The following is an 18,104-nucleotide window of genomic DNA, read 5'->3' on the forward strand; positions in this document are numbered from 1 at the left end:
CTCTCCCTCGGTGTCAAGCATGGTCACCCCAAGGACACATTTAAGCCAGTCATTACTTCAGTGGCCTTTCTGCGGTTACATGGCTTGTGTCTTTCCACGAGAGAAGTCACAGGGCTCAGGTCTGGGATGGAGGACGGGGCAAGGGGGAGGAGATACAGAAGGGGGTCATGTCCCATGTCCCTGATATAAATGAGGAAAAAGAGGGACTACAGTTGTGCTTGTATACAGGAGGATGGCGTTCGGAGCTCTGAGCGGACACTCAGTTCAAAGTGTTGCTTTGAAAATATACAGGGAGACATTTCATTTAGTTTGTTTTCCAATTTCTCCATCTCTCCTTCTTTTTTTTTTTTGATGTTCTTTCTCAAGCACAGTAGAAAAGCTTTTTCATACATATATAAATAGTATGTATAATATATATCGTAGAAAACTTATGAATTTTTGCCTAACTAACAAATTTATGACATTTTGACTCCACTTGTTTGACTTAGTATGAATGAAATGCTAGATTCCAATTGAAAAAAAAATAGATGCACAACAAGCGACAAAGATTTACTGTATAGCACAGGGAACCATAGTCAATATCTTATAATAACCTACAATGGAAAATAATCTGAAAAATAATATATGTGTATATGGATAATTGAATCACCTTGCTGTGCACATGTAACATTGTAATTTAATGGTACTTCGATGAAAAATATATATGATGAAAAAAATATACAGGGAGAGAAATTTAGGATGTTTCTTCTTCTTAAACATGTAATAAGTTAGATAATCTATTGGTGGGAAAAGAACAGTGGCCATTGAGGTGCTGGGCCCTGGGGGCTGGCAACACGCCCTGTGCTTCTTGAAGTGTTTGTAAGGTTTCTAGGCAAGCAGGGCACCTCAGCCAGAGCACCAGGTTTCTTAAGAATCAAAGAGGATGCAAGGAAGATGAACTATTTTTGCCTGAGCTAGAAACTGACAAAGGGTTTTTAAATAGCTGGATTTTTCTAAGCGAGGGAACTTAGGACAAGCACATTTCTGAAAAGGTCCATCTTTGATCCTTAAGCAAAAGGTGCCTTGCAGGTGTGGGTCCAGGCACTGTGTTCTCATTGCCCATTTGGGAAACCTGGATGTGAGGTGTACCATGGATTATGCTTCCTATGAGGCCCTTAAAGGAGGTAAGAATTGTGTTAGTCACTCAGTCGTCTCAGACTCTTTGCGACCCCATGGACTGTAGCCCATCAGGCTCCTCTGTCCATGGCAGTTTCCAGGCAATAATATTGGAGTGGTAGCTGTTCCCTTCTCCAGGGGAACTCCTTAACCCAGGGATCAAACTCTGGTCTCCTGCTTTGCAGGCAGTTCTTTACAACTGGGCCACCACAGAAGCCCTATAGGTGGGAGGGAACAGACAAATATCATATGATATGGCAACTATGTGGAATCTACAAGGTGATACAGATCGACTCATTTACAAAACCGACTTGCAGACATAGAAAACGCAATTATGGTTACAAAAGGGGAAAGTGAGAGGAGGGATAAGTTAGGAGTTTGGGATTAACGGATACACATCAGTCTAGATAGATAACCAACAAGGACCTTCTGTAGAACACAAGGAACTATATTCAATATTTTGTAATAACCTATAAGGGTAAAATAATCTATGAAAAGAATCTGAAAAAATATACGTATAGATGAATCACTTTGCTGGACACCTGAAACTAACACGACATTCTTATACTCCAATTTAAGAAAAAAAGGAGGAGGGCGGGAAGAAGATGGTCCATAGAGGAAAGGGCTGGGCTTTCAGTAGTTCCCTTCCACGTCCTTGTTCCAAAGAGGACACAGTCCTGCAAGTGGTCATCTGGCCCCTGGAGACCCTCCAGGTGGTCAAGCCACAGCTTGTAGGAGCAGGTCCAGGCCACCCTTAGTGAGAGGTTCCTTTAGAACTTGCCACAGCCAGGCCTGCAGCTGGTCTGTGCGGCCGCGTGTCCCACTCTGTCGGTGGTGGGGACCCTCCTCAGAACTTCTTAGGCCACAGAGAAAGGACAGTACACTGTGATTTCTTTCCTTGTGACTTTTGTCCCTGTGCAGTGACCCCTGCTCCCTGGAGGACCCAGGACAGGCAGCTGAGAGTCAGACCCCCGTCCCTTGTCCTTCTGTCCTGCCCTCCTCTCCCCGGGCCTCCCTGTGACTCAGTTTGTTCACTCTGCTGTCTGTGCAGCTGTGGGGGTGTCACCACCCACCTCAGGGGCCCAGAGCAGGTACCCAGTGAGATTCCTGCCCAAGAGCTGGCTGGTTAGACTTCAGAGTGGTTGACTACGGATGACACAATTTTACAGAAAATCTGAGCTAGGCTCAGGTCCTGGGCAGCCTGTGAGTTAAATGGAGAGATCTCGGGTTGTGAGTCAGCTTGCAGCAAAAGTGTGGCCCGGGCTCCTCGCCACAGAGCTGGTTGGGTCAGATGCCCGTCCCGTGGATGGAGACAGGGTGTGTACGCAAGAGCAGCTAAGGCTCCTGCCCTGGGTCAGCGGGTCTCAGAGCAGGGCCATCTTGCCTTTGACTAGTCCAGCATCTCATGAGTCCACCTGTGTGTGTTCTCCCCACTCCGCCTTCTCATCTCAGCTGATGTCTTACTTACCCTCCACATCTTCAGGAGGTCTTAGGTAGTGGGAGGCCGTGGACTCCGTGCAGTCTGGCATGGCATTCTGGATGCTCATTAAACACTGATTCCCTCTACTGGAGAATGTCCTCAACACCCAGCATTATGCTGTCACGAGTAAAGTGACACCAGGAGCCTGAGTGCTTATAGACTGCTCACCACAATGCAATCAGGACAAAAATACTATTTGACCGGAGTAGATGAGTATGCAATGTTTTGTTTCGGGTCCTTCAAGACAGCTGCATGATTCCAGGTCAAATGGCCATCTTGCTCCTTTGTAATTTTGGTCCCTCAGGGTTTCTTCAAGACTGTCTTGTTCAAGTGATCCAGGGAATGGGGAGCCTGAAGGGCTCCGGGTGCAGTGCATAGGGGAGTCATCGGTGTGGCCTTTGGGGTACCCAGGTTCCTGGTCCCCCCCACCGTGGATCTCCTGGCTCAGTCCAGCTGGTGGTGGGGCAGCCTGGGCATCTCTGCATTTTAGAGCCAGTGGAGGGGTTTCTGACAGGTGGCTGGATTGAAGGGTTATTGCCTAAGACAGAAATGGCCTTGTAGGTGGGGAGAGTGGGATGTCGCCAAAAGATCGACTTGGCTACTCTATCATTTCACCCTGGGCAATACTTGTGATTTGCTCAGAGTCCCAAGACATTCATATTAACCTTACTGGGCTGGGATTTACGGGACCGCTGTCCAGGACTGATGCTGCCTGCACACCATGCGATTCCCAGGTGGCTCAGCGGTAAAGAATCCGCCTGCTAGTGCGGGAGATGAAGCTTCCATCCCAGGATCGGGAAGATCCCCTAGAGAAGGAAATGGCAACCGTCTCCAGTATTCTTGCCTGGAGAATCCCATGGACAGAGGAGCCTGGCGGGCTGCAGTTCATGGGGTTGCAAAAGAGCTGACATGACTGAGCGACTAAACAGAAGCAGCAGCACCCTTGCTGGTGTCATGTGGACCCCGCTACAAGGAGAGGAGGCCCTGGGGTCTGTGACCACACCTGCTCAGAGTCGAGCACAGGCACCGAGGAGCAGGCAGTTTGGGGAGTTACTCTCACCCTCCCTTCAGTCCCACCCAGAGTTCTACCATCTGTATCTACATCCCCAGGCTGCTGAGAGCATCCACATGCTGTGTCCTCATCGTGCATCACCAGGCATGATTTTAATTACTACTTACGCTCAGTAGTTACTGGAACGGGAGCCTGGCTCCTTAATACTTTGTGTGTGTGTGTTAGTCACTCAGTCGTGTCCAACTCTTTGCGACCCTGTGAACTGTTTCCAGGTTTCTTTGTCCATGGAATTCTCCAGGCAAGAATACTGGAGTAGGTCACGATTTCCTTCTCCATGGGGTCTTACCAAGCCAGGGATTGAACCCGGGTCTCCCACATTGCAGGCAGATTCTTTACTGTCTGAGCCACCAGGGAAACCCTCTTCATACTCTGAGTGAGTGTCAGTCGCTCAGTCATGTCCCACTCTTTGAGACCCCATGGACTACAGCCTGTCAGGCTCCTTTGTCCAGGAAGGGGTAAAACCCTATTTGCTGTGGCACCAGCCCCCTATAACTCTCGCTCCTTCGACACCTTCCCTGTTAAGGTCCCAGAACATCGGAGGCCCACACTGCCATGGGAAGGTCACCATAGTTGTCGTGGGGAACCCCTTTTTTCAGATCCCTGGGTGTCTCTGGTCCTTTCAGTGCTGACGGTCCTTGAGGACTTCAGAAGGGGTGAGGGCTCAGCCCTGGGGCAGTGTCACTGGGGACAGGCTGTGGGCTGGAGGTTGCCTCCACGTAAGGCCATCCACTGTGGTCTGGAGCTACCAGAGGCCATGGCTGGTGTAGGTCAGGTCCACTGGGAGTTGCAGGCTTTTAAATCAAGGGAAGTGGCCCCCTCTAGCCTCCTGGAGTGCCTCCCATGCTCATCCCCACCTCTCAGCCCACTGCCCTGCTGAGTCCCCCTGAATTTGGGACTCTTTACGAGGGGCTGAGAGAGAAAGTCCTTATTACTGTCACAACTGGAAGAAGTGGGGGGTGTTTCTCCTGTATTCTGGGTCCCGAAGAATGCTCGCTGAGCATGGAGATGAAGCTGGCACCTAGAAACACATTAGTCTGGGTACCAGCAGACTGAGCAGCGGTCTCAGGACAGAGACGCACTTGTTAAAATGCTCCCTCCCGAGTCTCTTCCAGACGTTCTGGGCCAGAATCTCTGGGAGACATGGCTGAAGAATAGACATTTTTACTGTGCTCCTGGGCAATCTGCTTTGAGGAAAATTCATTTGTGGCTCAGCGTGAAAACATAACAGACATGCATTGCATCGTTCCTAAGGGGACATCATTGCTGAGTTTTGGAGCTTCACTTACATCTGTGCATTTGAAACCTGTGTTCACGATCCCACTGCAGGGAGCTTGCTGCAGAGCACAGAGGATTCAAGATGCTTGTTGGGGGCGGTGAGGAGGGTCACATGGAAGTGGCCTGACATTGAAGTACTCCACAACCATGAGCATCATAGTTGGGAACACATTTTAAATCTCCCAAGTTTTATGTGGGTCCGAAGGCACAACGCTTTCAATATGAATGAATAAAAGAGGATTTTAGGCTGTAGAAATCCCAGATCATGCACTGAATTTTAGGAAGACTCAGAAGGTAAAAACAGGACTGATTTTCAAAATTTGCATTTATCAAAACATGACACTTTTCTTCCTGATTATTTCTATTCTGGTTGCATCTCCAGTTAAGACATATAACACTGATGTTATTTTCCAGACAAGAATTTCTGTTGGTGAGGTACAGTTAATGTAGGTGTCACTGTCCATTAATTCATTAGCACAAAACTGATAAAGTCAGAAATTTCTTCCTGAAAATTGCAGTCAATGAGAAAGGAAAGCTTCTTTTATTTTGATACAAAACCATGGGGTTTGCAAATATTTCGCATCATGATGAATATTTAAGACAATCCTCCTTTTCCTCTCCTTGACTCACTGGCAGTCCATTTTTTTCTGGTTATTTCAGGCAATTCTGTGTCTTTCCTTCCAAGTCTGTTAGTTTTGGGGGATGAGCTTATGAATAATTCTAAACCTGGGTTATGTCTTCCCTGCTTGTCTCTCCCATAGTGAGACCAACAGAAATAAACTCTTGATAAATTTAGAAAACAACATTGGTTGGTGCAACCATGTCATGGGGAAAAGGCAAACAACAGCAAAACCCCAGGCATCATCACAACAGAAGCACGATCCTTGTGGCATGATGTAGCCCCATCAGCCACAAGGTTCTCCTTGTATGACCGGGGGTCAATGAATTAAGACCAGGAGTCAGAGTGGTGCCCTCCCCAAGATTCGCTGCAGTTCCATTGTGACGTTAATTATTCATGGTGGCCAGTTACATTATTTAAGATGTTAAATGCAGCTCCAGGGCCTTGCAGTCTGAGCCAGCATCTTCAGGATGGGCAAGAAAATACACTGCATGTAATTTATTTTTTATTTTATTTTTTAAAACCTTTTTATTTTGCATTGGGGTATGCATGTGTGCTAGGTCACTTCAGTCGTGTCCGACTCTTTGCAACCCTATGGACTGTAGCCTACTAGGCTCCTCTGTTCATGGGATTCTCTGGGCAAGAATACTGGAGTGGGTTACCATGCCCTTCCTTCTCCATGGGATCCTCTGGGTCCAGGGATTGAACCTGCATCTCTCACGTCTCCTGCATCGGCAAGCGGGTTCTTTACCACTAGCGCCACCTGCATAGACAATTAACAATGCAGTGATAGTTTCAGGCGAACAGGGAAGGGACTCAGCCATACATATACATGTATCCACTCTCCCCCAACCCAGCCTCCCATCCAGTCTGCCACATAACATTGAGCAGAGTTCCCTGTGCTATACAGTAGGTCCTTTTTGGTTATTCATTTTAAATATAGCAGTGTGTACATGCCCATCCCAGATGCCCTAGCTATCCATTCCCCCTATCTTTTCCTCTTCAACCATAAGTTTGTTCTCTAAGTCTGTGAGTCTGCTTCTGTTTTGTAAGTTCATTTGTATCATTTCTTTTAGATTCCACATATAAGGGATGTCATATGATATTTCTCCTTCTCTGTCTGACTTACTTCACTCAGTATGACACTCTCCAGGTCCATCCATGTTGCTGCAAATGGCATTATTTCATTCTTTTCAATGGCTGAGGAATATTCCATTGTATTATGTACCTTCTTCTTTATCCATTCTTCTGCAGATGGACATTTAGTTTGTTTCAGGTCCTGACTATTGTAAACAGTGCTGCAATAAACATTGGGGTGCATGTGTCCTTTCAGATCATGTTTCTCTCCAGATAGACTGCATGTATTATAACAGGGAATTACTCTTCCACAGGCATTGGCCCCTTGGAGGAGTGAGTGCTCTGCTTGGGAGTGCATTTCAGAAGGGGAATGTAAGAGCCAGGAAAACTGTCTGAGGAGATAGATGGGTGATCTACATGGAGTCAGTTCATCACTTTTGCTCCTTTCCTTCAGGAAGGAGTGTGTTATTTAAAGAAGGTTGAAAATATTCTATATTTTCATATAATGGTGAGAATTAGGAATATTAAAAAACAAAATTATGAATTTTTGCTGTAATTTGCCTTCATACACATTCTAGATTCTTTGAATTGGATCTCTCTTTAGGCCCTGAATTTGGGAAATGTCTGGAGTGTTGTGCTGCAAATCATAAAGGAAGGACACATGCTAACATTTGTATTCCTCTCTGCACCCTCATTTTATCTTCGCTGATGAATGGAGCTTTCTTCTCAAATGTGCCTTTTATGGTGATCTCAAGCAACTCAATTCATCCTTTTTTTCTTTGTCTTCAGGAGTCTGATTACCGCCAGCTGGGCCCAGCAAATCACCCACAGGTTTCCTTTAACGTGGCCAGTCCTAAGAAGGTCAGGAATGTGACTTTGGTATAGTACAGACATCCCTTTGGCTTCACATGGCTGTTGACTGAGGACCTACATCTCATTGCTCATGACGTCATCATTGCTTACTGTGATGTCATCATTGCTGTCATTCTAACGCTGGGCTCCGACTCTGCAGCACGACCTGGAAGAAGCAATGTTGTCATCATCAGAATGGATATTTTATTTTGAGAGAAGGAATCCATTTTCACAGCTTCTAAAGTGGAATTTGACTTTTAAAATATTTCAAGATTTCAGCGAATTCCATAGTTACTAAGTAAAAGCTGCACATTCATTATGATAATGCTTCTCATCACTCAACACTCCTACTTGCTAACCCAGCAAATGGCAGATATGTCTACATCCCATTGTGACGTTTAAGAGGTCTTTATTATCTACAGTCTCTTGAAGATAATATTTATATGTGTTTACTATGTGGGTATTATTGCATATTATCTGTGGAAAAAAAGAAGATTAAACATTAGGATCCATCAGATGACTGAAATTGCCCAGAAAAATCATAAGTTGTACGTTATAAATAATATTACATTCTAAAGCAGAAGTGCACCTTGAGAATTATCTTATTATTGGGTATTGATATGAAGACATTCATTTTTATCTGCTCCCTTATCAATCTTGTTCTCATGTCCTCAGATGAGTTAGATGTGGATTTTGCTGTTTGGGGAATGTATCTTCAGCCATGAAAAAACTCAATATGGGCAATACATTCTTTCATAAATAAAAGAGAAGACACCAAAAAATCTTTTATTGTTCTTCTTAACTCTTTACTATTTAAATGGTTTAAATAATCATAGAGTTTAAGAATCAAGCATTTTCCAAGAAACAGGAGACCTCTATTAAAAATTCTTTTTTCATTTTTCATGTAGAGATTCTCAGTGTATTTTGCTGACAACCCATCTCTTCATATTTAACACAGAGGTTGGACTATGATTTGACTGAGCTCTGCACTGGTTGGTGCAGATTACCGTGATGGCTAGCAATTAGTAACTGCCCTGAGCCCCCCACGGGGTTGCAAAGAGTCGGACACACTGAGCGACTTCACTTTCTTTCTTTCTTTCTGAGCCCTCCAGGCCCAACCATGCTATTGTCAAGATAGAATTTGACTTTTCAGAAGTGTTAGGATTTTAGTAAATTCCTTAGAGTTACCTGGTAAAAGACACAAATTCATTGTGATGATGATGTTTCTTATGATACACTCCTGTGTGCTAATCCATTCACAAAGATGTCTGTACAGGCAGACCTCAGAAATGTTGTAGTTTTGGTTCCAGACCACAGCAGTAGAGCAAGTCACACAATTTTTTTTTTTTTTTTGGGTTCCCAGAGCATGTGAAAGCTATATTTACATATATTGTAGTCTATTAATGCACCTTTGTGTTATATCTAAAAGAACAATGCACACATCTTAATTAAAAATATTTTTTTGCTAAAAAATGCATGCCATCATCTCAGTGATCTGGGAGTTGCAAACTTTCTGCAAGCGTCACATCAGAAATCACTGATCACAGGTTATCGATTGAAAAAAACAGCCCAACCTAAAAACTGAGAATTTTTTTATTTGGCAAATTTTCTAAAGACATCAAGCCTGGAAGGCAGCTTCCTAGTGAGTTCCAGGGGACTAATCCCAAGAGGTAAGGGAGGAGACAGGATATGTAGGAGTTTTTGCAACAATGACCAGATAGTCATCAAAAGATTGACTGTTAATTAAAGAAAACCAGACATCTCAAGTTAAGCAATTCATTCCTTTTCTGTGCATCTCAGCTGTCTGGAGCCAAGATCTTGTCCTTTCCTGTCCGGAGTCCCCTCAGGGCTCACCTTCAGGGCCGACTGCAGTGGCTGATGGCTTGATGGCCACAGCATCCTTTGTTTGCTGATATGGCAGGCAACATTTTACATCCACAAACGCAGCAACTATAATAATAATGAAAGTTTGGAATACTGTGAGAATTACCAGACTGTGATACAGAGACAGGAAGTGAGCAAAGGCTGCTGGAAAAATGGCACTGATAGACTTCTGCTGGGTGTCACAAACCTTCAGTTTGCAAATGCAATATCTATGAAGCACGATGAAACAAAGCATAATAAAATGATGTGTATCTGTATACTATCATGATATAAAATACTTTTTAAAAATCTTAAATTACATTCAGCCCCTACCCTGGACCCTCTTCTATGAATCGATGATTAACTCAAGGGAGATTTCCTGGCACAACACGGGACTGCGTTCTGCTCTGTACCTGTTCTGATTGTCTGGTTCCCATATATATTATCCATTCTGATTGGTTGATGTACATACACTATCCTTTCTGATTGGGTGGTTCCCATGCACTATGCATTCTGATTTGTTGGTGTACCTAAACTAACCATTCTGGTTGGTTGGCTCATCTACCCTGTCCATTCTGATTGGGTGGCTTTCCTGCTTTCAGTTCAGTTCAGTTCAGTTCATTTCGGTTGCTCAGTCATGTCTGATTGTTTGTGACCCCATTGACTGCAGCACTGCCGTGCTTCCCTGTCCATCACCAACTCCTAGAACTTGCTCAACTCATGTCCATTGAGTCGGTGATGCCATCCAACCATCTCATCTTGTCATCCCCTTCTCATCCTGCCTTCAGTCTTTCAGGCTGTCAAATACTTTGAATATCACCACTACTTCGAGGATCCTGAAAAAAAATACCTCTTATAAGACTGTGTCTGTAATGTGAGGGAATTGGTCACCTATGTTCTTGAAGGGTGAAATTAATAGTGCAAAATTTCAGAAAGCCATGAATATTGCTATATCACTTTCCTGAGAGTCCTTTTAATGAGAAACATTAAATGTTTTTAAATGAGAAACATTAATTGCCAATACAACTGCTTAAAAATGAGACTCTTGTTTATTATCAAGACTTCTTTACTTTCTGTAAACATGATTCTGTCTCCCGCCACCATCCCTGAATGAGAAAGAAGAACGACCAGAGAGCTCAGGAGACCCTTCAAGCAGAGCTGTTTGATGAGCGAATTCCATATTTTTCACTTCTTGGTTTGCTTTCCTTAAATTGCCACAGAATTTGAATCCTGGGACAAGGCAAATATTAAGTCCTTTATGCCTTTTGTAACCTTTACAGAATCTAGCATTCTGTAGGCATTAAGCAAATACTGACATCAAATAGATCAATATTGAGAGAGATATATTGAGGTATAAAGAATATTTGCCATCTGCCTGCTATAAGAATTATATTCTTGTGGTTATTTTAGGAGTTGGGGGGGGGGCATGTAGAATACAATTGAACTTTAAGTTTTAGACTCTGGAGAATGACGCCAAATGATCTCCATAGAAATCTCTCCAACTTGCTACATGCTTGGTGAATCAGTCTATAATATTTTTTCATTCATTAGATTCTGGTAAGTTTTCCTATATTATGAGTAAACAAGTTCTAACAGTAGCTTATTCCATGAGTAAGTTTTCTCAAAGGGATCCTCGGCTAGTTTTTTTTTTTTTTTTTAATTATTTACTTGGCTGTGTTCAGTCTCAATTGCAGCATGGGGGATCTAGTTCCCTGAATGGGAAGGAAACCCAAGTCCCCTGCATTGGGAATATGGAGTCTCAGCCATGGACTACCAGGAAGGTCCCCTGGCTAGTTTTTATTTTACAAGAGGTATGAACATTTTATAAACAGAACTATCTAGAGTTGACCTATGCAATACCAGAGGCACATGCGGCTATTTGCATTTAAATTATTTGAAATTAAATGAAATATGATTGATTTCCTCAATCCCAGTGGGCGCATGTCAAGTGCTCAAAACCAGGTGTGGCTAGTAACTGCTGTGTCTGACATGTAGATTACAGATTTCATTGCTTCAGAAAACTTTCTGGATAGTGCTGACCTAGAGCTATCTACTTGGAAATGACCTTGGTGTGTCAAGGATAGGCTGTTTTACACAAACACGCGATCTGTGTTTGCTCTCAGTGTTATGTCTGTGTACTTGCCAGTTTCTATTTAGGAATCCTGCAAGCCCCAGGGCAGCTCTCAGCTGATAATGGGATTGTGCTGATGTGCTAAGTCTCTCTCTCACTCCTGCAGTGCACAGAGCTGAAGCAGGCTTGGAGGAAGGGGTGAGAGAAGTTAAAGCATCGTGTCCAGGGATGTTTCTCTGAAAGATACATATGCCTCTCTGCCAGTGAAAGACCAATGAAGCTACAGATGCATTTAAAGAAGTGTTCCTCACAGCCTTGAGTCATAAAATGATACCCAAGGAGACCACACCTGCCCCTCCTTCCAGGGTTCTTTGATTACACTGTCAGAGTCTAAGCCTGCCCCAGGGAGTTAGGGATCTTCCTTTGTTTACTCAGGGCTTCCCTGGTGGCTCAGCTGGTAAAGTAGGACTCAAGTCTTTCCGGAAATCAGCCCTGAATTTCAGCCCTGGAAGGACTGATGCTGAAGTTGAAGCTCCAATATTTTGGTCAGCTGATGCGAAGAGTGGACTTATGAGAAAAGACTCTGATGCCGGGAAAGATTGAGGGCAGGAGGAGAAGGGGATGACAGGATGAGATGGTTGGGTGGCATCACTGATTCAATGGACATGAGTTTTGAGCAAACTCAGGAAGAGAGTGAAGGACGGGGAAGCCTGGTGTGCTGCAACCCATTGGGTTGGAAAGAGCCAGACAGGACTTAGTGACTGAACAACAACAACGGCTCAAGTCATAATGTCAATACATCGAAGATAATTGAAGAGGTCCAATAGAAGCACTTCCTGTGCTCTTTGTGGCCCTGATCTTGGAACACCGTTAGGGGTCTTAGAGCCGGGATGCCGGTTTTTGGCTGATGATGACCTGAAGGTGAATGGATGCTGTCGAGGATACAGGAGATGCTGCGTCAGCATCTGAGCCTACCATATAAGTGTGTATCGTGCCCTTGGAGGGGCTTCCCTGGTGCCTCAGTCAGTGAAGAACTCCCCTGCCAATACAGAAGACACGGCTTCAATGGACATGAGTTTGAGCAAGTTCAGGGAGACAGTGAAGGACAGGGGAGCCTGGCGTGCTGCAGTTCGTGGGGTCACAAAGAATCGGATATGACTTACTGACTAAACAACAACAGCAACAACAACAACATTCCCTTAGGGAAGAACATGTGTCCTATGCAAAGAGGTAGGACAGTCCTATTTGTGGGTAGACCGACCCAGGTGAGACCCAGATGAGAATGTGGGTCTCAGACGGAGGAAGAGATGGGCTATTCCAGGTGAAGGGGTTCGGGCAAGTGGAATGGGATAGACGGTGGTCCAGCAGGCCCTTGTAGGACGTGTAGGTCAGAGGAGCCGTCACCATCCCCATCCACAGGGCTGACGGGGCATGCGAGGTGGCCAGGCCTGCACAGAGCAGGCCCCTGACGGTTGCTGGGCCACAGGTAGGGGGACACAGCCAAGCTATGGACAAGTGACCGGGAGGGAGTCAGGTAACAAAGACACGGAGTCCTCCCTCTGCTGCTCACCAAGCCCGACCAGAGCCAGGGCTTCAGGGAGCTTGCTGCTGGCATCCACGCAGGATGGAGAGGGGTGAGTGTGGCTGATGGATGGGAGAGGCAGGGAGAAGACACCTGATAACATTTAGGAAACAGAAATTGAAGCATCGAGAATGTGCTTGTGATGTCACAGGGAAAGATGTTGTGCCTGGCAGGGTTCCACTTCTTCTTGGGGTGAATCCATTTACCCCAAGAGGACACACGTTGGAGGAAAGGAATTTGGCAGCATTGAACTTTAGTAGGTTTTATCTTTGTTGATGCTTCAGTAGAACAAAGGGATTGAATGGTGAACTCCTGAAGTCCATTCTGGAGATGCCCACTTCCCCACTCCCCTGACCTGCCCTCACCTGACATGGTCCACTTCTTAGAACCGAGGTCGCCCTGCTCCAAGTGCTTTGCAGCCTTTCCTCATCCCTGCAGTGTTTGGAAGGAGCCTCATTCCCCTGCAGTTGGTAAATATTTAATTCTCACCCTGCACCGCTTGTAAATCATGCCACAGGCCATGGCCTCGGGTGAGGCTCACGCTCTAACATTTATGAAGCAGGTGCCCTGGGTTCTCAACTTGGGAAAGGCAGAATTTGAGGCAGCAGCCTGGGTCCAGAGCTGAAACAACCCCACAATCGTCTTCTTTTGTTGAGTGAGACATGTTATTTCTAAGACTATAATGAGATTCTGACCCTGCAGGCTGGTGGGAAGATTTGTGAGAATCATCGCTTACCCTATGGCTTCAGATGGAGTGGTTCGTGCCTGGCCTCATAATCGTACTGGGTTGACAAAGCAGACAATTTATAAGATTCTAGTAACGTCTATGGGGGAAATGTAGCACAGGATGTATTGATTATATTTCTCTACAGAAATCTTAAGAATGTAGGATGTTTCATAGAGTAACTTAATTTAGCAACTCTTGGTAATGCTCCAATTTCATGGCTAATAAAGTCTAAGGTAGTTCAAAGAATAGCACATGATTGTCTAAATCAAAAACCAATTTAAAAAATTACAGTTGATCTAGTTTTGTTTGTTTCACTCAGAACGGACAAATTGGACTGAACTAAAAGGCAGTGCAGTCAGCCTGGAGGCTTAGAGCAGCCTCTTCACAGTTGTGCTGTGTGCATGTGTGTTTTGTGTTTGTGCATGTAACCGTATGCTCTGTGTGTGTGTGTGTATGCTGTGTGTGTGTGTTTATTTGTATGGTGTGTCTGTATGTGTGCTGTTTTTTGTATATGTGAATGTATCTGTTTGTGTTCTATGCTTGTGCATATGAGTGTATGACGTGTGTGCTGTGTGTGTGTATTTCTATGGTGTGTATGTGTGTGTGCTGTTTTTGTTCATGTGCATGTTTATGTGTGTGTTCTGTGCTTGTGCATGTGAGAGAATGATGTGTGTGTTCTGCATTTGTGTACCTGTTTGCTGTGTCTGTGTGTGAGTGCTGTTTGTGCCGTGTTTTTACAATGTGTGTGTGCCTGTGTATGTGTTTGTGTCTGTATGTGTGAGGATATATGGTATGTCTGTACATGTCTGCATAAGGAGCAAGATTAAGGGGAGAGATACTGGTGTTGTGTCCCCCATGTTGGCTAGTGAACTACAGCTCCTGAGGCAAGTTCAGCTGCTACTTAGTTCTATATGGCCCATGAACCAAGAATGGGTTTTGCATTCTTAAATGGTTGAAAAAAATAGAAAGAAGAATAGTGTTTTATAAGGTGAAAATTATGTGAGATTCAAATGTCAGTGTCTACAAGTGAGGTTTTATCAGAAGCCAGTCAATGTGGACGTGTTTTCTGTGGCTACATTCAGGCCTGATGACAGAATTGAAAAGAGCTGTGGCCGAGACCATTCAGCCCACAAAGACCGATGCAGTCACTCTGTGGTCCTTTGAATCAGTGGTGTGCTGACCTGCCTCCGCACAAGGACACTTTCCTGGCTTACGTCAGTGAGTCCTCACTTAGTCCAGTGTGGTCCCAATGAGCCGAGTGAAGTCACAAGATACAGTCCCAGAGAGACCAGTGTGCCTTCTGACCCCAGGCCTTTCAGACTCCAGGGTAGGTTCTCTGCCTGCTGTGTGTGCTGGGCGACTCTCCCCTGCCTCTCCGCTGCTCTTAGGATGAAATCTCAAACCTTGCCATGGCCTGCGAGGCCCAGCTGAGTATTCCCCCAACCCTCCCTGGCCAGACACCACTCTCCACACTCTGGTCACCGCAGTGTGGAAAGTACCACAGGGATCTCCACCCACCCCAGGGCCTTTGTACCTACTTGGATCATCCGCTCCCCTCTTCCTTCACTTTATGCAACTCCAGCTGGTCCTTCAGCTTCTCTCTGGTAAAGCCTCTGGAGGCTTCTGCACTGTTAGTTGGCTACTCTGGCTGCTGTGGTTCTGGGTGGGAGCTGGCCACACAGAAAGATGCCTGAAATTTGGGAGGTGGACATGAAGGCCCAGTGACGATGCACGAGGAAGGGTGGGGTGGGGCTCAGGTGCCCTTGGACTTCACTCCTGCCCAGGCTGGCCTGCTGCCTGACCTGCAGCCCTTCTGGCTTGCCCATGACCTTTTTGCCTCTTCTCTGGGTCCTGGCAGGTGTGTAAAGCTCTGCAGGGAAAGTTGCTGGTTTCTGTAGGGCACCTGTGTCATTGGGGTGTTCGAGCTGAGAGAAAAGCTGTGTTTCTTCCCAGGTTCTAGTTCATGTGGCTGCTGACTATCGTTTCACATCTATCTCACTCTTCTGCTGTGGTCTGACTGCAGGGGCCATGCTCACCTGGGCTTCTCAGCTTCCCCTCACAGGCCCTGTCTAGGGCCTCTTTTCTGACCCTCCAACCCTCCCCTTCTGGGCCCTTCCTTCCCCAGCATATTCTGTGATGCGGGAGGTGGAATTCTGATGATTAATCCCTTATTCTGACTTTTGAGAATCTCTTGGAGTGCAAGATCAAACCAGTCCATCCTAAAGGAAATAAACCCTGAATATTCACTGGAAGGACTGATGCTGAAGCTGAAGGCTCCAAATCCTTTGCCCACCTGATGCGAACAGCTGACTCATTGGAAAAGACCCCGATGCTGGGAAAGATTGAGGGTAGGAGGAGAAGGGGGTGACAGGATGAGATAGTTAGCATCACTGACTAAAGGGACGTGAATCTGAGCAAATTCCGAAAGATAGTGAAGGACAGGGATGCCTGGCATGCTGCAGTCCAAGGGGTCACAGAGTTGGACCCAACCGAGCGACTGAACAACGTTCTGTATCAGAGCTTCCTGCTTCCTTGATGGAACTCTGATTCCTTCCCTGCTGGGTTAATGCCTCGACACAATTAATATGTCACTGTCGCTGTCTCCTTCATTGCACTAATGATGTAATTGTGTAATTAATTACTGACTGGCTACTTTCCCATTAAATCCCGGGAAGGTGGGCTGGCTCCTTACCCATCAGCTCCCTGTGGCCCTGGCGTTGTTCCTATCAGGGCAGGTGTGTTCCTCATGGTGGATACACTGCTGCAAAACAAATGATTCATTTCAGAAGCAGCCTGGGCACACGGAAATCAGTTTTGCTCTTCTGCTGTGGCTCACCTTATTTTCAGAACCTCCAGGCTTTCAAGGCCCATTTTGACTAATGCATGTTAGTGGCCACTCTCCCTTCCTTGGCTCATCTGGTTCCACAGTATCTCCAGTCAAGGGGACCCAGGCACCAAACTGTGGCTCAAAGATGCACAGTTAAGGCAATTGCTGTGATTTTTTTTATTTTTGGAGGAGTCATTACTGAGTTAAATTTTCCTTTTTTTGGAGACTAGAGGCCTCCAAAAGCCTGGTTGCGGGGGAAACAGCCTGCAAAGAAGCAACTGGGCTCGCAGCCAGCTTGCCCTGTGACCCTGGGCACATTGCCTGGCTCCTTTCAGTTTTGTGGCCTCTTTGGTCAATGGTGTGGCCCTTCTTCTTGTATAGGTGCAATGCTTGAACTTCTTAGTGATTGACGTTCCTGGAGACTTTCAGTTGAAGGTGGGTTTCTAGATTTCTACAGCACGAGGGAAAAGTCTGCAAAATGTTCAAATGTCCCATCAGACATTCTACATAAGTGATAAATCTGTATCATCAAAAATCCACAAACAATAAATACTTCAGAAGGTATGGAGTGAAGAGAACCTTCCTACACTGTTGGTGGGAATGTAAATTGGTGCATACACTATGGAGAACAGTATGGAGGTTCATTAAAAACCAAAATTAGAGGTTCCTTAAAAAACTAAAAATAAAGTTGCCACATGATACAGCATTCCTGCTCCTGGGCATATATCCAGTGATTAATTTAACCTGAGCCTATTTTTCATTATAAATATCTCACAATTAATACAAGCATAAAGTATATTTATTATGCATGTAAGGTACATTGATTTCTCTAAAACACAGTTACCTTGACAATCAACAGAAGATTAAAGGTGGTTTAGGGAGGAGCTTCCTCAAGACTTGTTCGCCATACTGGAAAAGTGCATCCCCAATAGCACTGCTATTCTGAGTATTTGAGTTGCTCATACAATGCCCAGGGTTCCGTCCGGATTTATAGCTGCTGCATCCGGGTAATTCTCAGCATGACTCAGGGATCTGATGACTTCATATGTCTACTGGTATAGTCCTGTGCTTGTGTGTTCAGTTGTGTCCGATTTTTTGCGATTCTTTGGACTGTAGCCCACCAGGCTCCTCTGTCCATGGGGATTCTTCAGGCAAGAATACTGGAGTGGGTTGCCATTTCCTCCTCCAGGAGAGTTTCCCAACTGTAGGATTGAACTCATGTCTCCTGCATTGCAGGCAGATTCTTTACCTGCTGAGCCACTGGGGGTCCTACCAGGCCTTATTTTTGTAGTCTTATAAATGACTTCCCTTTCATATCACCTTAATTAGTTAAACATTTATCTGATTAAAGTATAGTTGATTTAAAGTGTTGTGTTAATCTCTGTGATACAGCAGAGTTGTTCAGTTATACATATACATACATTCTTTTCCATTATGGTTTATCATTGGATATTGAATATAGTTCCCTGTGCTATACAGTAGGACCTCCTTGTGTATCCATTCT

The 18,104-nt window shown here is 45.2% G+C and overlaps 1 protein-coding gene across 1 annotated transcript in view; it reads left to right on the plus strand.

Annotated features, from left to right (window-relative positions):
* IGSF5 (immunoglobulin superfamily member 5) overlaps window positions 1-7,563 on the plus strand; it is a 50,822-nt gene extending 43,259 nt beyond the window's left edge. Inside the window, exon 8 of the mRNA XM_052645668.1 lies at window positions 7,468-7,563. Coding sequence (XP_052501628.1) covers window positions 7,468-7,563 — 96 coding nt within the window. The remainder of the gene's footprint in view (window positions 1-7,467) is intronic.
* The last annotated feature ends 10,541 nt before the right edge of the window (window positions 7,564-18,104 follow it).

This window comes from Budorcas taxicolor, chromosome 1, assembly GCF_023091745.1.
Source record: "Budorcas taxicolor isolate Tak-1 chromosome 1, Takin1.1, whole genome shotgun sequence".
Lineage (NCBI taxonomy): Eukaryota > Metazoa > Chordata > Mammalia > Artiodactyla > Bovidae > Budorcas > Budorcas taxicolor.